Source organism: Strigops habroptila, chromosome 2, assembly GCF_004027225.2.
Source record: "Strigops habroptila isolate Jane chromosome 2, bStrHab1.2.pri, whole genome shotgun sequence".
In the NCBI taxonomy this organism is placed as follows: Eukaryota; Metazoa; Chordata; class Aves; order Psittaciformes; family Psittacidae; genus Strigops; species Strigops habroptila.
In genome coordinates, this window is record NC_044278.2 from 115,635,380 (window position 1) to 115,660,323 (window position 24,944).

General features: G+C 44.9%; 1 protein-coding gene across 13 annotated transcripts; it reads left to right on the forward strand.

The window, feature by feature from the left end:
- The first annotated feature begins 1,877 nt into the window (after window positions 1-1,877).
- On the forward strand, window positions 1,878-23,324 carry PCF11 (PCF11 cleavage and polyadenylation factor subunit). 13 transcript variants are annotated; one of them, XM_030477233.1, is made up of 17 exons: window positions 1,882-2,473; window positions 7,238-7,363; window positions 9,580-9,768; window positions 10,172-10,363; window positions 11,168-12,273; window positions 12,538-12,727; window positions 12,837-13,482; window positions 13,569-14,180; window positions 14,262-15,040; window positions 17,108-17,195; window positions 17,859-17,978; window positions 18,349-18,457; window positions 19,442-19,625; window positions 20,098-20,253; window positions 21,179-21,271; window positions 21,916-21,951; window positions 22,536-23,324. In XM_030477233.1, exons 1-17 carry the CDS (start codon window positions 2,285-2,287, stop codon window positions 22,743-22,745), a joined length of 5,025 nt encoding a protein of 1,674 aa, XP_030333093.1. In that variant the 5' UTR covers window positions 1,882-2,284; the 3' UTR covers window positions 22,746-23,324. The 13 variants fall into 13 exon arrangements, 10 of the variants coding, with proteins under 10 accessions (XP_030333100.1, XP_030333092.1, XP_030333093.1 ...); XM_030477236.1 differs by adding an exon at window positions 6,452-7,143 and having other exon boundaries at window positions 2,408-2,473; window positions 13,569-15,040; window positions 22,536-23,049; XM_030477237.1 differs by adding an exon at window positions 6,452-6,918 and having other exon boundaries at window positions 2,408-2,473; window positions 13,569-15,040; window positions 22,536-23,049.
- The last annotated feature ends 1,620 nt before the right edge of the window (window positions 23,325-24,944 follow it).

The following is a 24,944-nucleotide window of genomic DNA, read 5'->3' on the forward strand; positions in this document are numbered from 1 at the left end:
GCCTTGGACCACACGACATCCTCTCAAGGCAGTTTTGCTCGTATTATTGGTTTTGCTCCTGTAATTAGTATGAACAAGCATTCCAAGTTACAAATACAGTCACAGGAGGAGGAGCGACGTTTCCCCACCCTCACATTCTTCCCCTTGGAGCAGAACAATATGTGCTGGTTTTGCCAAGTGAACTGCGTTTACACGATGGCGTGATTCCTGGTACATAATATTCCTCATGGACAGCGTGTGTTCAAATAGCTGGCAGATATTTACACGGAGGAAAAGTCAGTCCTAACTTCCTTCAGCCAGAAGCAGAAGCTTTAGTTTCATTTTCTTATCTCTTGGCGACACACTGGAAAGGCGAAGTGGCGGGTACAAAGCTGAGGCTAGCAGGAACAAACCTGAACACACAATTCAACGGGCAAACATACGCTGCTGTGGAGTTTCCTGTCCCCTCTTCACTGGTCTGAACATCACCTCTTTTTCAGGAAGAGGATACAAATGTGGACATGAAAAGTAACATTTTTATCCAGTAAAATGGCAAAGAGCAGTTTTTACCAGAAAGTTGCCAGGTCTCCATCTTCACTATATTTCTGTTATACTTGCAGAATCTATATACACACACATTCATATCATCTATATCTATACATCTATATCTATACATCTATATCATCTATATCTATACATCTATCTATATCTATATATCTATGTATTTACATTCATATTATTTATATTTATATTCATTATACAGATTTTTCATTTAAAAAATGTTTTCACAGGTTGTGTTTTTCAAAGTGTATCTTAAAGAAGCATTTGCCAATGACCTACTTTCAAACGCCAACACTCCTCCACAGTTAATCAGTAACACGCAGTGAGGGGAGGGAATGGCTATTCCTTAAGATGCTTTGCGAGCAAGTTAACTTCATTTGAGCAATCTGGTGATGAAGGGCAGGTTTTGTTCCTTTTGACTAGAGTAGCTCTCTCCTATTAGTGAAGTGAAAAGGCTCTGCTGAGACCTATACAGAGTGGTGTGACCAGTTAAAAGGTTCAAGTACTGACACGACAAGGGGGAATGGCTTTAACTTGCCAGAGGGGAGGCTGAGATGAGACATTAGGCAGAAGTTGTTCCCTGTGAGGGTGCTGAGGCGCTGGCACAGGGTGCCCAGAGAAGCTGTGGCTGCCCCATCCCTGGCAGTGTTCAAGGCCAGGTTGGACACAGGGGCTTGGAGCAACCTGCTCTAGTGGAAGGTGTCCCTGCCCGTGGCAGGGGTTGGAACTGGATGAGCTTTAAGCTCCCTTCAACCCAAACCATCCGTGACTCTCTCCAGACACACACCAGAGCAGCAGCAGCGCAGACCCTCGCTGAGGCGGATGAATTCCCCTCAGGCATGCGCCTCAGGCATGCATCCGCCGCGGATGAACCGGTCACCCCGGACCCCCGCTCCTGCGGCACCGCCACCGCACCTCGTTGGAGCGAGCGACCCCTCCGGCACGGACGGGCCGGCACCCCCGGCTCAGGGGCCGCTCCCCGGGGCCGCCGAGGCCCTGCCCGCCCCTCAGCGCCCGGCCCCCGGCCCGGCCCGCCCCGGGGGCGGTGGGTAACGGCGCTGCCATGGCAACGCCTGCCCCAATAGCGAGCGGGGGGCGGGACAACGGGTCCGCGCTTCGCAGTCCCATTGGCGGGCGGAGCGGAAAGGCGGGATCGCACGAGGAGACCAATCACCGCTCAGGGCAGTCAGGGAAGGCGGTCGGAAGAGGCAGAGCCCGTTGGCAGCGGGGGGGGAGGAGGGAACCGCAGCCAATCGCAAGTCAGGACGGCAGGGCGAGCGCGGAGCTTTAGCGCAGAAACCAATCAGAGGTTGAAGTAGCGATGAAAGAGCCAATCGCGGTCTGAGACGACGGGGAAGGCAGCCAATCGGAAAGCAGCCAGGGAACAAAAGGGGCTTTCCAAGCTGCCGGCCCCTTTCCCGTAGAACAATTTCACATGACGCAACGGCTGGAGGAAGAGGCTCGCGAGCCGCCGCCGCCGCCGCCATTTTGTGAGCGCTGAGACTGAGCCGGCGGCGGCCGGAGCGGCGGCAGCACACGCGGCAGCGCCACAGCCCGCGGGAGCCGCAGCCCCGGAGGATGCGGTAGAGGAGCGCCCAGCGGCAGCGGCGGGGGGGGCGGCAGCATCGCTCGGCGGCGGTCGGCGGCAAGGGGGAATCGCGGGGAGAAGCGGAAAGGGGGGTGGGGGGGAGAAGCTGTCGGTCGGTTGGGGTCGGGTCCTGGTGCGGGCCCCGGTCGGTGAAGCATGTCGGCCCCGGAGAGCAGCGCTGGTAGCAGCGAGGCCCGGGAGGACGCGTGCCGCGATTACCAGTCGTCGCTGGAAGACCTGACGTTCAACAGCAAGCCGCATATCAACATGCTGACCATCCTGGCCGAGGAGAACGTGCCCTTCGCCAAGGACATCGTCTCCCTGATCGAGGCGCAAATCGCCAAGGTTTTTATATTCCACCGACTACTACTCCTACCTATACTGCTGGGGGGACCGGCCGGGGCAAGCGGGTTAGGGCGGCCTCGGGGGCTAGGAGGAAGGGTGTGTGGGGGAGATGGAGCGCTGAGGGGAGCGGGAGGAGCCGGGCGGAGGGGAGAGGCAGGAGGAGAGCGGAGGAGACAGGGAGAGGCAGCGAGGCGAGAGGGCCTGAGGGGCGGGAAGCGGGGCGAGGCAGAGGGGAGGCCGCGGGCCGGATGGGGCGAGGAGCGGGTGTAGATGGCGGGGGGGAAGGCGAAGCAGGGCGGGGGGTCAGGGGGCGAGCACAGAGAGCAGGGTTCGGGCTGAGCTGGAGGGATGGGGAGAGGAGCAGGAGGCCGCAGTGGCTGTGGGGAGGCAGGCGGAGGGCAGCGTGCCTCAGCCGGGAGCACGGCGGGTGGGGGGGGGCTTCTCCTTTCATCGTTAAGCTTAAGGCTGCTGCTTCTTGTTCTACCCTCCACCCCGTAGGGAGCAGGGGACTCGGGGGAGGGGCCCAGCCCCACGGCACTCCGTTGGCAGTTGAGGGGAGGGTTTGGGACTCGCCCCAGCACCAGCAAGCTCGCGGTTGGAGCCCCGTGTAAATAGCAAGCACAACATGGCGGCCTGGCAGTGACTGGGCAGCGGCACCTCGCCCTTGTAAGCTGGGGTTTTCCCCCTGCATGGAGCCAGCGTGCAGTTAGTGTGGTGTCTGAACCCTTGAACTTAGTGATTCCGACCTATCGCGATCGTTAGAGAGGGGCCGATTGGGAGATTTTGTGGAAGGTGTTTTGATTTTTTTTTTACTTTTTTGGTTGTTGTTTGTTTTTTGGGGGGGGGTTGTAGTTTAAGGAAATTAAGTTCATAGCACGCAAATTGTCCACTTCTGAAGGGCTAAATATAATGACTTACAAGTATCAGTTAAGGCAATTTTCCCAGTGAGATATTAATTTTGGGGGGGTGGGCACCCTTATCTTACAGAAAAGTTTGTGGGTGAAAGGTGGTCATCTGCTCCGGATAGAGAAGAGTGTGTGGTGATAATGGTGGTGGTGGGGGAGAGCTTATTTTGCTCTGCCTGATTAGAGAAAATTCGGTGGGGTTTGGGGTAATCTGTTTGGATTTCAGGTGCTCTGTGCCCCGATTAACGGTAGTGTTTGTGTGCGTGTTGATTTTGGTTAGAGAAGCGCATTGGTTGAGGATGGGGAAGAAGAGATTCTCCCCGACAGTAGAAACTGCAGCAGCCTGTAGGATCCTAACATGGCGTCTGAAAGGCACATGATATAAAAAGAAGGGAAAGAGGAGGCTCCCTCTGAGCCCTGCCCAGGCAGTTGCTGACATCAGTCAGCCCCAGCACATGGATGGGGGTTTACAGCACCTTTTTAACAGCAGCGTTTTGTAAGAAAAGGGTTCTTCTTTCAATTCCCCCCCGCTCCCCATTCGTGCCAGTCACCCCTCCCCCGTGGTTTCCCTTGCTCCCTCTGATCTCACGTGTTCAAAGGCTTTTTTTTTTTTCCTTTGGCTTGAAATCGTGGTTTATAATGGTGAGAATTGTACTATCTAATGATGGGGAGGGAAGGCTCTCTTAAAGAAGTTATTCTTATCTTTCTATCAATGCAGGCTGGCTTTTTAGTGTTCCACAGACCTCTTCCAGTCTAGTTTTAAAGGCAGTGGCTGAGTTTCGCCATTCCTTGGGGAGGTGACCTAATAATCGAATAGATCTCACCATTATATCTCCTAAAGGGCAGTGGATGTGTATAAAATGATTTGTGATAAATAATCAATGCTGTCAAATTTTTTTTTCTTCTTCTTCATTTCTGGGTGATTTAGAACCTGCCCTGAAGTGTGATTTCTATTTTTTTTCTCCTCTTTTTTTTTTTTTTTAAGATGTCTAAACTCCTGTATCAATGGTTAGTTGTGCCTAGTTACTGTTTGTGACTGTGGTTTATCGAAGGCGAGTTTTTAGTTGTTTCTGGGAAAGCGATCTCCTTTACTAAGCCACTTTTAAAAAGTGTTGCCTTGGAGACAGTTTGTTTAGTGTAAATCTCGAGTGGTCTGCTTTACAACTGAATAAATGGTTCTGAAATGTGTGACTGGTATGCTAAAATTTGTAAATAAAAAGTGTGAAATATGTATTTGTCTTTTTCTTTACCACTGTATAGTGCAGAGTTTGTTTCCAAAACCCATTTTGTATACAAGGGTTGTTTTGTTGTTTTGTTTTTTTTTTAAACCAATTTTTGCACAAGTTTGTGACTTGGGGTTCGATTGCCAGAAATCTTTTAGGAAACTAATAAAAAAGAGCCACACATTTCCAACAATAGCTTTCCGACATTATTTGAAGGAACAGTGGGAATTCTGTAATGAAGTCTTTAATGCTGGCGAGCTCAGTTAGTGGTGTTCTGTGTTCTGGTGGTGATGCGGCGCCTCCCTGCCTCTCGGTTAGCGGGCATCTTTCTTGCTATGTGGGCATCTTTCTTGCTAGGGGGTATTGTATAGACCGCCTGAAACCAAAACCCATTCCAGTCTGGGGTTCCCTTGAGTGGTTACTGCCATATGCGCTAGATACCTAATAAACATTTCCAGAAGGGAAGACTTAAATATTCCGACCGTATTTAAGTCATGGTTCTTAAAACGCGACACCTGAAAGCTTATCTTTGAAGCAGGGTACGCTGCTAAGCTGCGCCATAGTTTGAAGTAGGCTTCCTTACGGGATGACGGTGCTTCTGTGTATGATTACTTCTAAGAGTCTGATGCGTAATGAAAGTGACCGTTAAACGTTACGTTGCTTTTGCTACTAAATGATTTCCCAGCGTCTCAAACTTGGTGCTTGGCTGCGTCCAGCGAGCCGCTTCCATACATCAGTGAGATGGAAGAAGAGTCTAACATACTGTGTTAGTAGCTCTTGGGCATACGCACATCTGAGCCAGCTCTTTGTTTCCCTAACAGCTGACTTTCAAAGTCAGGAATGGTGCACTCTCATTTTTTTTCCTAAAGGCAGGCATTCAGAACTTAGTGTTTTTAACGTGCCACTGTGCAGACTGCTTGAAAGAAAAAAAACAGCAGTCCACAGACATTTTAATCTTAAGTAGCTGTAGACCCCCTGGGCTTTGATTTCTGAGACTAGAGAGGTGCCTTTATTCTAACACTGTTGCATATTAGCTTGTTTAGAAATAGAATACGTTAGAGTGTGAGATAGGCTTTTAGTGTGCTGCATTTAACTTAATTTGGTTAACTTTACTGCATTTTCCTGTCTTTTTATGAACATAATACAGCACCTGACTGTTTTGACTTTTTTCAGCGTGCTCAAAGGCAGTGACACTCCCCACCCTGTCCCCCACTAACAAGGAATTCTGCCCTCTTCAATGTTAACTTTCAGGTCATGGTAAATAAATACACATTTAAGGGTGAGGGAACATTGTGATTTACCCATATAAAAGTATTGTTGACTTGGTGCCCTTCTGTGAACCACCTTAAAGGGGAATTAAACCTAAAATTGTAAAGCAAGAACACTTCCACACACTTGTCTGGACGAGGGGCTGCGGTGTACGGTGTCGTAAATGAACCCAGTAGCCTGTCCTGTTTAAAACGAGCAGTGAGTGGAGTTAACTCTGGTTTTATCCTGATCTCACCGCATGGTGAATGGGACTTAAAGTGTTACAAGTGGATGCTCTTCTAATGGGATCACGGTCAACACACAGCTTGTGGTGTTGTCTTTCGTGTTCTCTTCCACAAGTCTGTGTATTTGCTGACGTGTTCTGGAACTTTGCTGTGCCTCCTGCTTTGTGAAAGCCAGTGGTGGGCATTAAAATCACCTCGATCGGGCTGGTAGAGCTTTGTGTGCATTAGAAGTGGCTGTTGTGTCCAGCGTCAGCACACCTTTGTTGCACAAACTTATTACAAGTTTTGAAACTGGATATTAAACAAACAGACAACCAAACCCAAATAACAAACCCCAAGCCTCCTGTTGTGACAAAGACGTGTCCATGAAGACTCCGTTCTGTGAGAATCCTGGTTGCAGTTCCTGAGCTTGTCTCTGCCACTCGACCAGATGCCTGAGTTCTCTCTGGATTTTGAACCTTGTGACTGTGTGTTTTTGCATGCACTCTGGAAATGGAACTGTCACTGTCTGCAAAGTGCCTGCAGAGAATGGGACTCACTCCAGCCATGTGGATTACGCTGAGATAACTGTGACCTGTTTCACGTGTGGTTTATGAAATGACTGATACTCAACATCTACAGAAGTTCCCTGATCTGGGCTATTTGCCAGAAGTCTGATTTGTGTTCTGTGAAACCCAGAAAAACCTGAGCATTCAGGAGGTTTGAATTAGAAACTTTTTGAGATGTTCCTTGAAGTGCTACCGATTGACTCCTGCTAACTTAAAACTACTTTCTCGAGCAGGTTTTCAAAGGTTCCATCAGTACACTAGCAGCAATACTGTCTTGTGGGCTTCTTTTTTTCTTCTTTTTTTTGTTTTTTTCCTTTTTGCCTTTTCCCAAGCTTTGGTACACAGACAGAATAACCCGAGGTGTTCCTTTTTTTGTGTGGTAGACCCACCGCTTTATGCTTTGAACTGAGTTACTGATTTTCCAGATTTAAGTTTTTGTATAAAGAGAAAAAAATCCCAAGCCAATTCCCTTGGTGTTTATAGTGGCAACCAAAAAGAGAGGTCTGTATTTCTGGGATTGGTAATCCCTTTATTTAAAAAGCTTAACGTATGTTTTTGTTGTACTAAACTTCTCAGTTTCTTCTTATTACTCCAGGCTCCTGCATCAGAGAAGCTTCCAGTTATGTACCTTATGGATTCCATTGTCAAGAATGTCGGAAGAGAGTATCTTACTGCATTTACTAAAAACCTAGTTGCAACATTTATTTGTGTATTTGAAAAGGTATATATACTTTCAGACAAGTTCTGTATTCTAACAAAGTACATGTTCCTGGTAAAATAAATACATGCTTTCAGTTTTGGGTTTTCTTGGGTGCTGAACCCTACAGATTGGTTGGGTTTTGTCCATGTCTGTACTGCGGAATATCAAGCATGTAAGTTACATGTTAGCTGAAAGATGCAAAGTCTTTCTTAATTTGGTTCACAACCATCCGTAACTTTCCTGTATCCAGGCAAGATTTTACTAATAGGATTTTGTTGACCTGGATGGACCTTTTGTCATGTATAGACCAATTAATGATGAATTGTTGGGTTAGTTTTAAGATCGTAAATAGTCTTTCTGCAAAGAACAGACTGAGAATCCGTTTCTGGTGGATTTCCTCAGAGCTGCTCTCTCCTGTAGTTAGCTTTGTCCGATTTACTTAATTCATGATGTGCAAAATGAGTGCTAAACTGGGAAGAGTGAATAGCACCGATGCCCAATTCTTTCCTGGTGGTCTGTGATTTGATGGGAAAAAAAATTCCAAGGGGGAAGGGTGTTAGAAAGCATTGCTATTATTTTACGTGACAAATACAGTTTAATTTCATTTAACATTGAGAACTGTTGCCATATCTTTTAATTTTTGCTCTTGATCTTTAAACCCAGGAAGTAATTCTGCGTATCCCCCAGTAAGAAAGGCAAATCAAAGTCCAGTTTTTGGAAGGCTGGACTCGAATGGGTTTAAGTTGGATCAGGAATGAAGGGTTAGCTTCTGTGGTTTCCTGTGTGATTTCAGAGAGTCGCGTCTCATATGAATGAGATGTTTTGTGTATTTACCTGTCATCACGTATCAGGGAGGATCTGAGATCCCACTATGCTTTGTATATGGTTTTCAGATGTAATGTGCATGATGAAATAAGGAGTAGATGGTAATAATGACCACAGAACACTTCTGTGTGTAGAGTAGATAGGTAGCTACTGACTTGTTTTTTCAGTATTGTGAATATTTTGGGCTTTTTTTTTTACTGAGTTGCATTTAATGTTGCAGCTGATGCTCTGGATAGTAACTAATTTTCAGAGTTTCATAGGTTACCTGTCTGCTAAGCTAACTAGAACTATTTACTTCATGTATATTAATGAATTGTGTAAAGTAGTCACTTCTAACAGCTTAACTGCTCGTGTTAAAAGGTGCAAGTAGAATTCCAGCACTGACATTGTTACAAGTTCTGTTTTATCAGTCAGTGATCACTGAGGTTCCTTTAGGCACTTGACGAAGGCAGAAACTTTTGCTCAGTCATTTCTGCACCTTTTGCAGTGAACTTCATCCTCTCTCGTTGGAAATTTTATAGGGGCACCCCCCCCAAATAGCTAAAGCAGGAATGACTTTTGTTGAAGTTCCTGCTCCTCCCGGGAAGAACCTCTGAACTTCCCACTGTGTCTTGCTGTAACGTACTAAAAACTAACCTGCAGCAAAACCAACCTACACAGTCAATGCTTACTGCTCAAATTGGGACATTGATGTTAGGACAGCTGCGTGTAGTTGTCCTCAGATATTCTTCATTGATCTACTCAAGTTATGAGATTAATTCAGTTTTGCTTTACTGCAAATTTCCAACTCACCTGTCATGAGATAATCCAAACACATTGTGAAGAGAGGAAATGGGCACTGGTCCTACAGGTCCTCTTGATCTGTGGCTCACAGGCAGGTCTAATTTTGCAGCTGGACTGAAATACAATTGATTTAAAATAGCCCTTTTGTGGCATTTGTTGGGAGAAAAATCCTTCAGTGGCTGAACAGCTGAGCAAAACACCTTCTCTGTGCACAAAGTTTGTGGTTTCCTGATCTCTTTGTCGTTGTTACACTCCATTCAGCACAAACAACTTGAACAATGTATTGTCTCAGAGGCTGTTGCCTTTCAATATTTTTGTTACTGTATTTTTTCCACAGAAATTGGGCAAGTAAAATGAGAATTTTGGTAATGGAAAAGTTGAAAGAAAATTCTCAGAGAATGGTAACACACGATAAAACCTTCCAATGGCCTTGAAACAACAATCCCACATTTGAGCTTCCGTTACCCATTCCGTTGGTATAGATGTATGATCTGCACTGCTCTAATTCTGTGTTTAAACCAGCAAACTGTTGCTAGAGCTAGGAAATGAATGAAATAAGTTCTGCAGAAAAGTTTAAGAAATTGTTTTATATTAACTTAACAAGCCATAGAATTGTTTTATTGTTTTAGGTGGATGAGAATACTAGGAAAAGTTTATTTAAGTTACGCTCCACATGGGATGATATTTTTCCTTTGAAGAAACTATATGCACTTGATGTCAGAGTCAACTCATTAGATCCTGCTTGGCCAATTAAACCTCTGCCCCCAAATGTGAATACTTCTAGCATCCATGTGAATCCTAAGTTTTTAAATAAATCGGTAAGTTCTTGTGCCTCCCGTATGAACAGATGGTAAAACGTGTCATTTGCATTGTTTGTGTGCTGCTTTTTGACAATGTATTATGAATGAAGTAACCTTTGTTGCCAGGTAAGAGGCATTTCTGACTCGAGAGTATCGGATGGGGTTCGTTTGTCTATTTCAAAACTCTTCTTGAATTTGGAACGTGATGAATTTATGATAAATGCTAGGCTTGTCACAGCAGGAAATTACAGTGGGGCAAAAGGTTTATATCGTTTTATTTACATTTTGCATTAAAAATGTGATTTCTGACTGCTGTACAAACCTAAGTGCCAGTACTAGATTGTGGTAGCAGTTAAAAGGAAATGGAGTTGTTTGATGCCACCAGAATTTTACATGTAACTTTTGTTTATTGTGTTTCTAGCCAGAGGAATCTGCTGCACCTACCTCTGCTGTCACTTCTGGTGCCTCTACTCCTCCTGCTGTTCCTGAAATACAAAAGAATTTGACACAGGAGCAACTCATAAGGCAGCAATTGCTTGCGAAGCAAAAGCAGTTGTTAGAACTTCAACAAAAAAAACTAGAGCTGGAGCTGGAACAGACGAAAGCACAGTTGGTGAGTAGGAGAGTTGGTGAAACTTGGGTAGTTGGGTCTCACTTTCTCCTGGAGGAGTGCTGATAACCACAGGGTTACTGTTTCCTTGGGCGAGTGTAGCTGGTTTAGGACTAGAGCAATGCAAGTTGATCTGGGCTTCCTGAACAGCACTTGTTACCTAAAAACCTTAAGAATTACACTCAGAGGTTACAAAAAGGTGAAATTCTTGGTGGTTCGTTTTTTAACCTCTCTCCAAAATGACGCCTGCCTCTGATCCTCGTCTTCCACCTCTTCTTGTGGCTCATATCAGGCCAGGCTTTTTCAGATACATTTGCTCCTACAGAATGGGGAAGCCTGACTGTTGGAAGCAAAGTCAGTTTCCTCATTAGGTCAGGTTGGTTTGTAAAGCTGTGTTGTTTTACGTTCGTAACTGAAAGTCTTGCTATGTTGACAGTCCATGATACCAAAATAAAGCATCTTTGAGGCATAGAAACCTGAACATTATATCAGCTGCTTGGCAGCTTTGTTGCCTTGAGTGTGTGGAATATATAGAAGAACTAACACTGTACTGAGAGCATGTGGCTAACTTACAGATTTTGCAGTATTTACTTTAGTACTGGTTTTACATAATATTTGAATTTCACCTTTTGTAATGGCACTGTGCTATTTTCACACTTGCAATTAACAATGGGTCGTTTTCAGTGAAATGGCTGACTCAGAACTTTCAAGACATTTCTATTTATAGTTTGGGTTTCGAGGTAGAACATGAACATTTCGAGGTCGTTGTGTCATGCAGATTAACGCAGGATTTTTTCCCTGTTTCAGGCTGTATCTCTTAGCGTTCAGCAAGGATCACCGTCTGTAGCTTCAGTTCCAGCACCTTCGAAGCAACACATGTCTTCCACACCTCACATGCCAGTTAAAGCACCTCATCAGACTGCTGTGCAATCTGAAAAAAACAAGCCATCCCCAAGTCCTCCACTTCATGATGTCAAAATAGCAAACAGGGATCCTCGGCTTAACAGGATGAGTCAACATTCTTCTCACGGTAAAGATCAGTCTCATAGGAAAGAGTTTCCACCGAGCACAACCAGTCAGTCTGATACCAAGCCAAGCAAAACAGCCCAGTCTGAAAAGCAGAACTCAACAAAGCAAGAGAAATCGAAAGCAAGTGAAAAAACACAGAAGAAAGAACTTGACCAGTCAGAAGCAAAATCTAAATCACCATCCCCTTTGAAAAATAAGCAGCCCAGTACTAAAGATACTAAAAGCCAGGAATGTGAAAGCACAAAAATATCTGATATTAGTAAGCGGGATCCAAGACTGAAAAGACATCTTCAGGATAAAGAGGGCAAAGAGGAGGAGGTGAAGGAAAAGAGGAGAAGTACAGAGAAGAAAGAAAAAGAGGAACATAAGACAGGTGAACACAGACCAGCAGGCAGCAGAAATAAAGTCATTAATGGTGCTGTTCAGAAACAAGACACAAGTACAGAGGAGTCAGAGAAACAGGGTGGGAAACAAGGGAGATCAAGTAACAGGAAACGGTCACGATCGCGCTCCCCTAAGGCACGGTCACCGTCTACACATTCTCCAAAAAGACGGGAGAGGAGGTCACCCAAAAGAAGACTCAGGAGTTTATCTCCTACTTCATCAACTCCAAAAATTGGAAAGATCCGTCAGATAGGCCCTAAGCAGTCTCATGCTGAAGAAAGCACGCAAGCTGCAAGAGATGAAAGAAATTCCACTAAGAGGAATGCTAAACAAGAGGTGCGAGATCCGAGGAGAGTGAAAAAAGCCCAAGAAGACAGGCCCCAAGAAACAGCAAGCCAGCATTCTACTAAAGCTTCTCCTGATCCAAAGGAGAACGCAGAGAACTGGCAAGGATCCAAATCAGGCAAGAGGTGGAAATCTGGTTGGGAAGAAAATAAAAAGTAAGTTACTAGCTTTAAAACAACTTGTGTTGGAAGTCAGTGGAAATTCCGCTGCTGACTTCAGTGTAGTCACCTTTGGGAGGCAATGTTCAGCTGGTTAAAATTGATAAGGGTCATGTATTTCTACTGGTGAAATATGGAAATGGCGTGTACTCGATTCTGAGGTGATGGTGGTGTTTTGCCATCACCACTTCTAATAGGAATGTAACAGTCAGGTCCTGCGTAAAGAAGTAATCTCTATTTTAAATGTGTTCTTGCTTTCAGCACGCAGCAGAATGAAGAGCACCAAGCACTTGGTAAATCCCCTCACCAAAGACACCGGGAAAACTGGCCTGCTGGCAAAGGAATTCTGTCACCCCGAGCACCAAAGCAGCAGCACCGGTTAAGTGTGGATGCCAATTTACAGATTCCCAAAGAATTGACATCTGCAAGCAAGAGAGAATTACTGAAAAAGGTAAGAATCGATCTTCATAGAAGGTTTATAAGTCTTCCTAGAAGTATCCTGGCTATAGTTTGCTTTGCTTTGCTTTTTGGAAGTCTAAACTTTTAACCTTCTATTCTAGGCCAATGAACGCTTGACATCAGGTGAAATAACCCAGGATGAGTTCCTCATGGTGGCTCATCAGATCCGACAGCTGTTCCAGTATCAGGAAGGAAAGCACAGATGTAATGTCTGGGATAGCCCTACAGAGGAAAAATGTGGTTTGAAAAAGAAACCTCTTCTGTCGGATGCAGAGTTAACCTATTATGAACATAAAGCTAAACTAAAAAGAACCCAAGTTCAGCATTCGTTGTCAAGGCTTGATCTGTTGGATCCTGATGATATTCTGGATTATCATATACCTGATGCATTGCTTTCTGGAATAGAGTGTGAGCAAGCAAAAGCCAAGCGTGGAGTACAGTTTGATAGGAAAGAGCCATTTGGGGAGAGAGCGAGGAGACACTCTCCTGTAAGTGGCACTACCAGACCTTTCGCTGATAACCTCTCGCCTCTTGAGGGTCGACGAAGACTTGAGGAACCAAATGCTACTAAGGGAGCAAGAGGTTCCAAGAACTTCGATCCTTACGACAGCTGGGGAGAATCAGAGGAATTCAGAGATGCTCTGAGACAACAGGGGAAAAGCACATCCACAGAGTTCCAGAAAATAGATGGTGATGCAATCTGCAGATTCGATAATCGTGAGGAAAGACAACTTCTTGGGCAAGCCGGTCTGTGCTTTTCCTTTGTTTTACATCTCTTAAACACTCACTAACATGTTGCCAATTACTTACCTGGTTTATTCTGGTTTTTTTAGGTGTTCGAGAGGAACCCCGGTCCCCGTTCAGTGAACGTTTCAAAAGAACTAGGTATGAAGATCCAGAGAAAGCACCATTTCCAGAAAGTCCGGGATCGAGATTTGGAGGCATTGAAGCAAAGCAGAGGATAAGTGCACTGATGGAAGAGAGACCTCTATTCGATGGCTCGCCTAGGCAGGCTGCTGCAAGGGTTGGGGTAGATGGACAAGGAAGCCCTTTTGGTGATGCTCCTGCTGCTGGCTCGAGTTCCAGGATTGATGGGCCACCTGGACAGGCTGCTATGAGATTTGAGGGGCCTTTGGTGGGAGCGGGTGCATCTCAGTTCGATGGACCGCTGGCAGGAGCAGGGGGAGCTGGAGCCCTAAGGTTTGATGGGCCACCAGGGCAGCTGGCAGGGGCCCTGAGGTTTGAAGGACCCCCTGGACAGGGTGGTGGAGGAGGTCCACTGAGATTTGAAGGCCCTCTTGGGCAGATAGGTGGGCCATTGCGCTTCGAGGGGCCTGCAGGGCAGCCTGTAGGTGGTCCTAGGTTTGAAGGACCCGGAGTTGGCCTCAGGTTTGAGGGTCCCCGTGGTCAGCCTTCAGGTGGTCTCAGGTTTGAGGGACCTCATGGTCAACCTATGGGGCCTCGAGGTCAACCAGGGGGTGGTCTCAGGTTTGAGGGACCCCATGGTCAGCCCTTGGGGCCTCATGGTCAACCAGGGGGTGGCCTCAGGTTTGAGGGGCCACATTTACAGCCATTGGGGCCCCATGGTCAACCTGGAGGTGGCCTCAGATTTGAGGGGCCCATGGGGCCCCATGGACCATCAGGTGGTGGGCTCAGATTTGAGGGGCCACATGGACCATCAGGAGGTGGGCTCAGATTGGAAGGACCAGGTGTAGGTCCTAGGTTGATTGATGGACCAATACACCAGGGAGCTGGTGGACTTAGATTTGATGGTCCTTTGGGTCGGGCCGGCCCAAGGTTTGATGGTTGTCACGCAGCTGGATTTGATGGTCAGCCTGGACAGCTGTCTCTGTTACAAAGATTTGATGGAATCCATGGAACACCTGGTCCAAGATTTGAAAGGGCTCCTGGCCAACAGGCACAACCACGTTTTGATACAGCCATACCTCAAAGATTCGATGGACCTCACCAGCCAGCCTCTAGGTTTGACTTGCCACTTGGCCTTCAAGGTGCACGCTTCGAAAATGTAGCTAACCATCCTGCCTCAAGACTAGAACTGTCCCCATATGGACAAGGTGGTCCATTTGTTGACCATCCCAGCCAGGGCTACAATGGACCATCTCATGGGATGCAGTTCCAGAGACCTGATCTCTTTGATGGGTCGCCTGGACCAAATTTCAATGGGCCAGCTGGGCCTGGAGCACAGAACTTCCCACTGCGAGCAGCTGGGCATTACTTTGAGGAAAAAGGGCTTCAAGGTCCTCAGTATGGAAACTTCAATAACATGCCAATGGGAAGTAATCAGGTAAGAGCTGATGGTGGTGAGCAGTTTGCTTGCGGAGTATTCTTGCGTAGAGAATTAGCAGGTTTTTCTTGCTCTAAAAACTGAAGGTTTTCCTAAAGAGCTGCCAGACTGGGAGCCAGCTTCAAGCTAAAAAAGTCATCCTGCTTCAGTAGCTTCTAGCTAATGTAAGGAGGAGATGCAGTGCTATTTTTGAAGAATCTATTTTTAAGAATTAAAGCAAATAGTGGATCTTTACAATCTCTTCGTAGCTCAGAATATGACAGTGAAATTAGTATTTTTAAATGGAAAAATGAGGTAATTAGAAGCTTTTGGTGTCCTATTATAAGGTGAATTCTATATAAAGCATTAAAAATAACATTAGGTTTCTAGAATGGGTTGGATTTGAAGGGACGTTAAAGCTCATCCAGTTCCAACCCCCTGCCACGGGCAGGGACACCTTCCACTAGAGAGGTTGCTCCAAGCCCCTGTGTCCAACCTGGCCTTGAACACTGCCAGGGATGGGGCAGCCACAGCTTCTCTGGGCACCCTGTGCCAGCGCCTCAGCACCCTCACAGGGAAGAACTTCTGCCTTGTATCTAATCTCAATCTCCCCTCTTTCAGTTTAAAGCCATTACTCCTTGTCCTGTCCCTCTCCAGCCTTCTTGTCAGTTCCTTTAGGCATTGGAAGCTGCTGTAATGTAAGTGAATATATGCAATTTTCTAAGAGGTGTAGAATTGGAATGGACAAATCTTGTGGTCTCTTTGCAGCTGTTGGTACTGGTGACAAGCAGGTTTAAAGAGATACCCATAACTTGGGGAAATTGAGAAAGAACAGACATTGTTCTGTTTAACCTGGAGAAGAGAAGCTGCATGGAGACCTCAGAGCAGTTTCCAGTGTCTGAAGGGGGCTACAAGGATGCTGGGGAGGGACTCTTCATCAGGGACTGTAGCGATAGGACAAGGGGTGATGGGTTTAAACTGAAACAGGAGAAGTTCAGGTTAGATATAAGGCAGAAGTTCTTCCCTGTGAGAGTGCTGAGGCGCTGGCACAGGGTGCCCAGAGAAGCTGTGGCTGCCCCATCCCTGGCAGTGTTCAAGGCCAGGTTGGACACAGGGGCTTGGAGCAACCTGCTCTAGTGGAAGGTGTCCCTGCCCGTGGCAGGGGGTTGGAACTGGATGATCTTAAGGTCCTTTCCAACCCAAACTCTCCTGTGATTGTTGAACTAGTCTTATAAAATTCTCTTGGCAGCTGTAAGAGCTCAGTTGTCTTTGCTGAGGCCCCTGTTTGAAATGCTCTCTTCAAAAGGGGAAAATAACACTTCAGTGGAAACAATGTTGTTTCAGTAGAGGAGAGATTTTAAAGCTTTTTTCGTTTGGGGGATAATAATGGAACATGGAGAGTTAAGTGATGTGTGAAAGCAGGTGATGTGTCCTGCTAACCTCTGATGGGGTGAGATTTTAAACAGTTTCTAAATCCAGAAAGCACCCAGTTGGGGGGAAAGCACCCCATTTTTATTAGAAGCATGTTATAAACCCTAGTTTTCTATCTGAAGCTCACTGTGGCTGGTTTGCTGAAGAAATCCTGCTTTCATATGTGTTTTGTATAGTGGATACTGTTTCAGTTCTTAGATCAGAATTGATCCTGGCATTTGTTAATAGACCCTTACTGGCTTCTTTAATTTCTTTGTGATGAGCTCTCTTGGTGAACAGGAGCAATTTAAAAGGAAGAACTGTTTGGAAAATGGGATTGAAGGCTCCTGGCTCTACAAGAAATGGTGTTTGGGGGTTTTTGGTTTGGTTTGGGCTTTATTTGGAGTTTCTTCTTTGGTTTGGGGGGGGGTTTGGTTTGTTCTAATGTAAATGTTAGGCAAAGTGAGAAATGCTCTGAAACTTCTCTAGTGTGAAGTGAAAACAAGGGAAAGGTTATGGTGTCGTTTGTGGCCCTTTCAATACCAAACTGACTCCTGGGAGGAATTTAATCTGTATCAAATTACTGAGAAAACTTGAGAAGTTAATGATAAAATTATAAAAAGGAGACTTAAAATGACATTATTGTACCAAAAAATACTTAAATGTTGCCTTTCACAGGTTTCTCTCATGTCTGCTCAAGCAGGGCCTTATGGCCAAGGTCAACAGTATTTGCCAAATCCTGGAAGTTTTGTTCAGAACCCTGCAGGTGGGTAACAAAACAATTCTCTCTTCTTTCTTTTGGATTAGTCTGTTTGTTAATGGCCACAAAAATGACCCTTTTGTAGTGCCCTGATGTGCAAGGTCTGTGTGGACTGAGGGAAGCCTCCCCAGTGAGGTGGCCGTGGATGTGGTTTCTGTAGCACCTTTATCTCTTCGGGGGGTTCCCTCAAACAGTGAAGGTTTTCACGAGTTTTCATTGACTCTGTGGGTTTGGTATGTAGTGGTGTTAAAGAAAAAGAGAAAATGAATACATTTTGGTCTGCTTTTCTGGAAGGCCCCAGTCTGTAGGGGTATGAGAGTGGTTAGTAATGAAAAGCTTCTAAGAAGTCAGAAATAGTTCAAGGAGGTGATGAGGTAGATTGGTCTTGGTGACATATCGAGGCATTAAATAAGGAAAATGATGCATTCCAATAACCACTGTCCAGTAGGAATCTGTGTGTGGGCAAGCAGCTTAGATAGCACTTCTGCTGCAAGGGAAGAAGTTAGCCAAGGACTAGCCATAAAGCAGAGACAGCTAGTAAATAATTTGGAATTAAAATGGAAGGAACAAGGGGCTGAAGGAAAAGTGTGGTTTGAAACATGCTGCTGAAAGTGAATTGAATTCCTGATGCAACTTCTTGTCTCCGTGAACCTTGGTGTCTTTCCCCAGGAGCCGTTCCACATTCGTACCCTGATAACCACCTTGGGCAGGTCGATGTCAATGAGTTGTTCGCTAAACTGCTGAAAACAGGGATCCTCAAACTGTCAAAAACTGATTCCACTTCAGCACGTATGTAGATCCATTATGTTCTAACTGCTCAGTTTATCCACACCTGAAGTGTTAAAGCGAAGTATTAGAGCTGTTGTGAACTCCTGCATGGCTTTATAAACTGAACTTTGGTTTTGGGAAGGAATCTAGAGTATGTGATGGAGTAAATTCCTAGTATCTGTTTTCCTAAATTGAAATCCTGAGTAACTTACAGTTTCTCGTATGCTTTATTTGTTAATGATGTTAGAAAATTATTGACTTGGCTATTGCACACTTGTCTTTTAGCATAATCACATTGTATTTGTTATTAGTTGAGTAAAAATAACTGTCAGGAGCACGTCACTTCTTTCTGATGCTGTACATTTTGGTAAAATATCCTTATGCTTTCTAGAAGTGAATGAAGCATCAGCCCAGCCAGCTGCTGAAGAGGAAGATGATGACCAGAATGAAGATCAGAATGTCCCAGACCTCACTAACTTCACTGTTGAAGAATTAAGACAGTGAGTATAGTAGAATGAGCTTACAGAGCAGTAACAAATAATGACATAGTCATATCTAAGACAGTTAATCCAAGACAGCTGAGAGCTTTTGAAAGCTTCTGTGTCATTTTGTGACTGAGAGGACCTGCAGTTTTTACTGTTAGCCTTGGAGAATTGGAGAGAGGAAAAGAGGGAAAATTACCCTGGGAAAGCTATCTTTACGCAGGTTGCATGATGTTACTTAGAAAGGTTGTGGTATGTATTGAAGCCGGAGAATCGGTATGGCTAGAGCTGGATGGGACCTCAAAGCGCATCCAGTTCCAACCCCTGCCACGGGCAGGGACACCTTCCACTAGAGCAGGTTGCTCCAAGCCCCTGTGTCCAACCTGGCCTTGAAAACTGCCAGGGATGGGGCAGCCACAGCTTCTCTGGGCACCCTGTGCCAGCGCCTCAGCACCCTCACAGGGAAGAGCTTCTGCCTAAGAGATTGCCTCATCTCAATCTCCCCTCTGGCAGGTTAAAGCCATTCCCCTTGGCCTGTCCCTACAGGCCCTTGTCCAAAGCCCCTCTCCAGGTTTCCTGTAGCCCCTTTAGGCACTGGAGCTGCTCTAAGGTCTCCCCTCAAGGAGCCTTCTCTTCTCCAGGCTGCCCCAGCCCAGCTCTCTCAGCCTGGTTCCAGAGCAGAGCTGCTCCAGCCCTTGCAGCATCTCCGTGGCCTCATCTCACTCCAACTTCCTGCATAACTGCTAGTTTTACCACCTTTGCAGTAGTTTGCCAATCTCTCTCATACGATAATGGGGTTAATTTGAGCCCTTTGTTTGTTATTTGAATGTTCCAGTTGATTTTGCTATGAAAATGAGGAAGAATTTATCTATATGTGTGCTTTGGCTGTGCAGTAGATTCATGTTTTTCCTCTTGTGGGCATATGAGCAACTTACTGAGCAACTTCTTATGTGCTTCTTTTCAAAGAAATGTTAAGACTTCTTTTCTCCCCTCTTTTTGTAGGCGTTACGATAGTGTTATAAATCGTCTGTACACTGGAATTCAGTGTTACTCGTGTGGAATGAGATTCACCACTTCACAGACGGATGTTTACGCGGATCATTTGGATTGGCATTATCGTCAGAACCGGACAGAAAAAGATGTTAGCAGAAAAATCACACACAGAAGATGGTACTACAGCTTAACAGTGAGTAGTGCAATGTGTGGCTTGATAAATGACAGGCTGCATTCTGTGTTCTACTTATGTATGGGCTGTAGGCTTGCAGTCGAAATCTGCATCATCACACAAGTTGGCCTGTGGTAAACAACGTCTTGGATATTTCAAGTAGTTCTCAAATGCCTGTCGAAATACAAAAGGGAATTGTATGATGAACAGTAACCAGTCTGAAGTCATTGGTGCTGTTTTCATCGCACTGGGAACGGAATGAAGGGTAGTGGGTTTTGTGGAAAAAAGCCTTTTTGAAGTGTAGCATTGTGAGAAAGCATCCACTGTGCTGGTGCAGCATGTGAGGAGCACTGCAGCTCTGATGAAGATTCACTGAATATGGTACTCGGGGGACGTCTCTTGGTTGTTGCTCTTTTTAGTCCCTGAGCTTTATTTTTTAGCGATTTCTGGCTATTAGTCAGAGTCTGACTGTGAATGAAACCTTTTTCCTTAGGACTGGATTGAATTTGAGGAAATAGCTGACCTCGAGGAGCGTGCAAAGAGCCAGTTCTTTGAAAAAGCTCACGAAGAGGTTGTGCTGAAGACACAAGAAGCTGCAAAAGAGAAGGAGTTTCAGAGTGTCCCTGCGGGACCCGCTGGAGCGGTTGAGGTAAAGTTTCAGCTTGTGTTCATTAGCTCAGATACAACATTCTTCCATACAGCACATGTAGACTGAAGCCCTGTTCTTGGATCCTTGTGCAGCTGCTTCACAGGTGGTGTATTTGTGTGTGTAATGGTTGTTTCCCAGGGGCAGATAGTAGTATAAATCACTTGTAGTTAATCAAATCTACACCCATCAGCATTCCATTGAAATGAGCGGAGTGTGTTAATGTGCTGAATGGTTCTGTAGAAAGAGTCACTAAAGCAAGTGAATTGGAAATGGTCCTCTCCCATTCCAATTGGGCTTATTGGTTTTTGATACTTATACACAGAATTTCTTTTTGGTGGAAGATAAGCATTAGGACAAAGCAATATCTCAGAGTAGCCTGTAGAGCTGCATTTTGGTAGATGAATTGATGCAGTGATCAAGTACAAAGGTTGTTACAATTACAACGAGCTGCCAGGCCATGAAGGGCTTTTGTGCTTTGTTCTCCAATTTGATTATTTTTGCACAGAAGTACTAAAAATGTTAATACTTCATCTAAATATTCTGCTTTCTTTAGCCTGAGGCTCCAGGTTAAGGAGAAGAGTGAAGATAATGCCATAAAATTAAATCCCTGTGCTGAATTGTATTTACATGTCAGTAAACCAGCATTAGATTGTTAGGAAGTGTTGTGCAGAGACTTCCTAGCTGAAAAGGCAAAGCTCACCTTTCTCAGGTGCCAGCAGTTGTCAGGCCAGATACTAATCTGCAAACTGTACTCAAATAATATCTAATTAATGTGTTCTAAAGTTACTTTTAAAGTGTGGAAGACAGATCATGTTGTAGTCCAGATGTATTTAAAAGAACCTTATTTGACTGTCACTAGGTTCTGACAGTAATAAGTTGTTGGAATAATCTCATTTATCTCTGTTATTCTGTAATAACTTTTCAGAGCTGTGAAATTTGCCAAGAGCAATTTGAACAGTACTGGGATGAGGAAGAGGAAGAGTGGCACCTGAAGAATGCTATCCGAGTAGAAGAGAAGGTAATCCGATTGTACTTACTGATGGTATTTATAGTAAAAAACCCAAAGAATTACAGCCAAAAAAAGGGAAAGCCAAGGGCTTGAGTGGTAAATGCTCCATCCTTGGCAGTGTTCAAGGCCAGGCTGGACAGAGCCTTGGGCGACACGGTCTAGTGTGAGGTGTCCCTGCCCACGGCAGGGGGTTGGAACTGGATGATCTTAAGCTCCTTTCCAACCCAAACCATTCTATGATCCTGTGATTCTAAGGGCTCTGTTTCTCCTGAAGGATTCCTGTGGTAGTTTTCCAGGCTTCCAAGTACATAAATATCTCAGTCCTTGGAAGTGCATGAAGTCCTGGTGGCATTAGTGTAGCCTCATTGGCCTTCCCTTACACTGCTGTGCTGAAGGGAAAATGAACATCTTTCTATATGGGTGTAGGTACTTGTTCATTTATTTCTGTATGCAGCTGTATACAGATAATTCCCAGCACTTCCCAGGCTCCTGTATTACAATTTGTCTTAAGTACAGAATCATTTCCCAGACACATTTGACACCATTCTTGGCCTGCTTGTACCGTTGTGTGATGATGTGTAACTGACATTGTTCTGTTTGTAACCAACGATCCTGCTGTCATTTAATGTATTTAAATAATCATTCTCTTTCAGATTTACCATCCATCTTGCTACGAAGATTACCAAAACGTAAGTGAATCCTTCTTCATGTTTTCTGAAGCATTTGGCTTTCACTTTGTTTGCTGGATCTCTGCCTTTGCAAGGAGCAGATGTGTTCAGAGCTACCCATTTCTCTTGCCCAAGGCTCGCATGGCAAGCTTGTAATACAGAATTAGCCAGGCTGGATTTCTTGGTGCGATGTGCCGTGACAGCTTGTGTTATACACGACTAAAGTGAAACCATGGTTTGAAGCCACATCCTGGATTTGTTGTTGAGTAACACATGTAATCTGAGGAATCTGTAAAAATGGAATAGATGGGTGTTAGGGTGTGTTGCGTTTTGGGAGTTAGAGTTCCCTTGGTATGCAGGGAATAGTTTGTGGTAGTGTGTTAAGCATTCCATCACTGCTTGGATGATGCTGTTTCAAAGGAACTGTGAAAAAGTAATGCCATTAAAAAAGTAAATTTGTTTTCTTAGGATCTTGATAAAGTAGAAGTTTGGGGTTTGAGTGCCTGACCATCAACGTGTTTGCATTTGGAAAGAGTAAAAGGGATAAGGAGCTAAAAAGTCTTCCTTTAATGTGTGTTAATGCTGTTCTGACTTTGGCTTTGCAGACATCATCATTCGATTGCACGCCATCTCCCAGCAAAACTCCTGTAGAAAACCCACTAAATATAATGTTGGACATTGTTAAGCAAGAAACAGAAGAGTCCTGTGAGTCACCTAAAGTGAAAGAAGAACCTGATGACACCCCTCCTGCCTGTGCAGAAGAGAGCACACCTGCATCTACAGACATAAAGACAGAACCTGATGAGTCTGTTTAAACTAACTGAGGTATGAACATTCTTTTTGTTTTTTTACAGAAGAGCTGCTGTGTTATCTCTGGAAGGCAAATACTTTTTATATGAAATAAAAATGTTCAAGTGAGGCAGGGCCTCAACTACCGTTTGGTTAATAAATACATTTTTGTATTTGAATTTCTTAACTTGCCTGCACAGTTTCAGGTGTCATTGTGTGAAAGTTCTGTAGATGCGTGAAAATTTAAATGGAATGAAACGGTCTATGTAAAAAATGTACAATTTTCACTTGTGGAAATGTAAATTATAAATAAAAGCTATTTTTGCTATATATGGGAGTGTAACGTTTATGCACACCATCAAACGGAGACAGTGTTTCTGTACTTTTTTCAGTTGAAACGAACTTAAAAATGAACTTTTGCTCAGTAAGATTCAGAAAGCAAATAATCTTCCTTCAGTTATCCCATAGGCGATAGGTATTTCTCACAGAGGTTGGAACACAGCGCAGGAACGGCTCACAGGCAACGCGAGGTTTCTTTTCTTTCTAAACTTATTTGAACAAACTCACATATCCAGATAGAAATAATAAAAAATTAAAAAAAAAACCTAAAAAAAAAAATATAAATAACCAAAACCACAGTTCTGGGTAGAAGGGGGAAATCTAACAAAGCAACCAGAGTGCTTGATTGTGAACGCAAGTGCCAACAACCAGTTAACAAACCAGGATGCCTGGTATTTAAGACATTTTTAATGATTATTTTTTCTTCCATTAGTCAAAACACCTAAGAATTTAATACAGCTGAACACTTTTTCTTTACGTTACAGGGGGGGAATGAATGTAAGAATGCTCATTTGAAACATGGTTAACACTTTTCTTTTTGTTGCTTATGACTGGACTTAGATGGTAAACCAGATATCCTGAGATGTTAATATTTCTTAAATGTAATAAATAAAATTAAGCATATGTTTGAGTGTAAGTCTCTTCCTTTCAAAACTGGGTTTGTGTGGGAGTGGAAATAATCATACAACTCTGTGTCTTGGGACAATGTGCATTTAGTGTTATATTCACTCTGTCATGTGTGTATTTCTGGAGTGCTGGGTTCAAGACACAAGCACTAAAAGTCAGAGCAACACATAGTCTAAATGTATTACTCTTCCAGTGAGGATAGCTGGAAGATCAGAACTCACTCTTAGTGTATAAGTAGAAATATTTGGCTGTGAAGGTGATTTTGCTGTTGGCAGCAACTTCTTCCCATCTTCACGCGGTTTAAGATGTGAGTACTTCCTTGACTCATATTAAGGTTGTAGCTATATTTGTGGGTGCCCTGGTAGATGTCAACCTTAAAAATAGCTTTAGAGAAAAGCTAGAGGAACAAAAATGCTTAGATGAGATTGATCAGAGGTAAGTCAGTCCTTTTGGTAGGGTGTGTGGCTGCGGGCTGTGCTATGGGGAGTTACTCCTCCGTTACTTGTTCCAACACTTCGTGTCCTGGAAAACTAAACTACTAAATCACACCAATTCAGAGGAGACTGAGACATGATGTCTTTAAATATGTAGAAGGCTGTTAGAAAAAGGGAACAAATTGCTCGGTCTACAAGGGATAGAAAAGAGACCTGTAAATTGCAGCAAGAGGATTTATGGCAACTTCACAATGACAAGGATAATTAAGCTCTAAATGGATTTGGCTTGGTCCATGTAATTACCAATGTGCTCCTGTAAATCCGATCGGGAAGGGTTCATCCTGCCTGGAAGCAGGACTCTGGGAATGCAAGGGAACCCTGTCAACATGTCAGTGCAGAGGGAGAAAGTTAAACACGTACAAATCGTGACCGAGTCTGATTATCCTGCGTGAACAGGTTAAATACCTCTTGGTGGTTTCGGAGATAAGAATAGATACTTACCCTTGTCCCCAGGGAGTGCCGTGAAAACACTGGGGCTGCCGAAGGTGTCAGCACCACCCGGCAATGGAAGTCCTTCCCCTCATGCGCTGCCGCCGCCCGCAGTCCCCTCCACGGCCGCTCACACGGCCGGACCCTCGCTGCCTCCTTCCCTGAGGGCGAGCGGGCTCCGCCGCCCGGCCCGTGCCCTCCCCTCGCCCCTCAGGCGCCATGGCCGCCCCACCCGCCATTTTCCTCCCTGAAGGAGGAAGCGCCCCTTGTGCCCATAGCTGTGCCCATAGCTGTGCCCATAGCAACCCCTCCGCGGCGTCGGGCGCTGCGAGGAGG

What these genes read in the sequence shown, in the direction of transcription:
- PCF11 (XM_030477231.1), top strand. Translation starts at nt 2,285, where the DNA reads ATGTCGGCCCCGGAGAGCAGCGCTGGTAGCAGCGAGGCCCGGGAGGAC. An exon ending in TTATTTGTGTATTTGAAAAG is followed by an intron (nt 7,364 to 9,579) that starts GTATATATACTT and finishes TTATTGTTTTAG; the next exon opens with GTGGATGAGAATACTAGGAA. An exon ending in GATGGTACTACAGCTTAACA is followed by an intron (nt 19,626 to 20,097) that starts GTGAGTAGTGCA and finishes CTTTTTCCTTAG; the next exon opens with GACTGGATTGAATTTGAGGA.